The 2,804-nt window shown below is 47.1% G+C and overlaps 1 protein-coding gene across 1 annotated transcript; it reads left to right on the forward strand.

Annotated features, from left to right (window-relative positions):
* Positions 1–702: 702 nt before the first annotated feature.
* On the forward strand, positions 703–1,766 carry LOC131317366 (uncharacterized). The gene is made up of 4 exons (XM_058346923.1): positions 703–871; positions 965–1,097; positions 1,199–1,404; positions 1,537–1,766. The coding sequence occupies exons 1-4, from the start codon at positions 703–705 to the stop codon at positions 1,764–1,766; spliced, it is 738 nt and encodes a 245-aa protein (XP_058202906.1).
* Positions 1,767–2,804: the final 1,038 nt, after the last annotated feature.

A 2,804-nucleotide genomic window follows, 5' to 3' on the forward strand; every position in this document is an offset into this window, starting at 1 on the left:
TTAACCCGCATTGGGAAGTTAGGGCTTGACCTCATGGTGATAGTGTTGTGATTAATAGTCTTCCTTTCTTATATCGTGTAGTAAGATGCCTCTGAAGACGCACGATAGACGAAGTGGGGCTGGAACCCGGGGTGGTCGAGGCCATGGTCGTGGCCATGGGGTGCCACCAGAGGATGAAGTTAATCAACATGGGGAGAACCTAGGTGGAAATTCGGGGGCTGGGGCCGGTCGAGGTGTGGGGATACCGCCCAATCAAACTCAATTTGCTAGGGACCTCGTCGCAGCACTTACAGCTGCAAATCTTTTGAACCAAGCTCCTAGGGAGAATGTCGAGGATCGCGCTATGGTAGCAATGAGGGAGTTTAGCCGTAGGAATCCTCCGGTGTTCGACGGGACTAGTAGCGACCCGTTGGTAGCCGACCACTGGCTAGCTCAGATCCGCAAACTCTTTAGAGCTCTAAATATCACTGAGGATAACATCAGAGTAGGTATCGTGGCTGTTCAATTAGTTGGGGAAGCTGGTGAATGGTGGGAATCTGTCCTAGAGAGTAGAAAGGATGCAAGAAGGGCGGCAAGGGTTGCAGCTCAAGTGACCGAACCAAATGTTGAAAATTTGACATGGGCTGAGTTTGAGACGCTCTTTGAGGATCAATACTTTTCGAAAACTTCACGTGAGAATTTGAGAAGCTAGAATAGGGAAATATGACCATTTTAGAGTGCGTACAGAAATTTCAATCTTTGTCCCATTTCGCCCCAGAGTTGGTGGCGATGAAAGAGAGGAAGTGTCGACGGTTTGAAAATGGGTTGCATAACACCGTGAGAAGAATGGTGATGGTCCAACGCAAGATGAAATTTTCAAAAGTTGTGGAGTGTGCAAGGAGCATCGAGATACCGAAAGAAGCTCAATGAAATACAAGGGCTTGGGAACCAAGGCAACCAGTGGGAAGTGTGAGTTCTTCTTCAGGCAGTTTTGGGAGTCAAGGACGGAAAAGGCAGAGGAAACCGTCTCAGCAACCACCTAATCAATCCAACCTTGGGGTGCCTTCTTCTTCAGGAATTCGGGGTGCCCCATCTAGACCTCCAATTGTGTGTTACAGGTGTAACCAACCTGGGCACATCCGTACTTAGTGTCCTCAGCTTCCTAAGGCGTGCTATAATTGTGGTAAGACGGATCATATTGCTTGGAATTGCCCACAAGGGGCGGGAGCGCTAGTGAGTCGGGCTCGGTACAGCAGTCGGGGGCAGGGCGTGGTGTTGGCCAGCAGTCCTTCAAGGGTACTCAGAGGCAGCAGCCTCATTTCTGCCAAACATCGTCAGTTCAGAGTTCTGGGGTTGATCGAGGAGCGAGTTTGTCCGCACCTTCTCAAGGTTCCGGTCAAGGAGGAGGTTTTGTGCAGGGACATGGTACTTAGGGGCGTGTTTTCAACATCAACACCAATGCTTCACCTTCCGTTTTTCAAGCTCTAGAAGCATCGGTTGTGAGGGGTACTTTCCTTCTATTCAATTCTTTTGCTAGATTACTCTTTGATTCTGGAGCATCGCATTCTTTCATTGCTGTATCATTTGTGTGTGCATTGGAATTGGACACCGAGAATCTTGATTCGCCATTGTTTGTCGAGACACCATTAGGGGGAAAGTCATCTCTAAGTCGTATCTATAAGGGTTGCGAGCTCGTTATCTGCAACCATCGCTTCGTCTTTGACTTTATCATTTTGGATATGTCGGGGTTTGACCTCATTTTGGGGATGGATATGTTGAACCATTAGCACCGTATTTGTGTGGGTCTCGGGAAATGGAGTCGGTTTATGCTATGTTGGCGAGCTTGACGTTAGATGAGGATATGTCTTCGCGTGGGGAGTTACCCTTAGTAGTTCGTGAATTTCCCGATGTATTCCCTGAAGAGTTGCCCGGTTTGCCTACCGAGAGAGAAATTGAGTTCACGATAGACTTGCTTCTAGGCACCGCTCCTATTTCGATTCCTCCTTATCGTTTTGCACCCGTCGAACTTAGAGAGTTGAAAGTTCAGCTATAGGAGTTAGAAAATTTGGGGTTTATTCGTCCTAGCACGTCACCGTGGGGAGCACCGGCTTTGTTTGCCCAAAAGAAGGATGGTTCACTTCGTTTGTGCATTGATTATTGTAAGCTTAACCGTGTAACCGGTAAGAATAAGTATCCCATGCCAAGAATCGATGACTTGTTTGATCAACTTCGAGGTGCCACTTGTTTTTCCGAAATCAACTTGAGGTTCGGTTATCACCAATTGAGGGTTCGTAGAGAGGATATTCCTAAAACCGCATTCCGTACTTGCTATGGTCATTACGAATTCATTGTAATGCCATTCGGTTTGACTAACGCTCTAGCTACTTTTATGGACCTAATGAACCGCATCTTTCATGCCTACCTCGATCATTTTGTGGTTGTATTCGTTGAGGACATTCTTGTTTATTCATCCACAGAAGAGGAACACCGAATTCATCTTACCATTGTCCTTGAACTCTTGAAGGAACACCGTTATACACCAAGCTTAGTAAGTGCGAGTTTTGGTTACCCGAGGTTAAGTTTTTGGGTCATGTGGTTTCGAAAGGTGGGGTATCCGTTGATCCGGGGAAGATAGAGTACATTATAAACTGGCAACGACCGAAAAACGTGTTTGAAATTCTAAGCTTACTACCGTCGTTTTGTTCTCGACTTTTCTCGTTTAGCGGCACCGATGACTAGACTAACGCGTAAGGGGACCTGTTTCATTTGGAATGACTCGTGTGAGGCGGCTGTTGAGGAGTTGAAAAGGCGATTGACTACCGCAC

Source organism: Rhododendron vialii, chromosome 2a, assembly GCF_030253575.1.
Source record: "Rhododendron vialii isolate Sample 1 chromosome 2a, ASM3025357v1".
Taxonomy (NCBI): domain Eukaryota; kingdom Viridiplantae; phylum Streptophyta; class Magnoliopsida; order Ericales; family Ericaceae; genus Rhododendron; species Rhododendron vialii.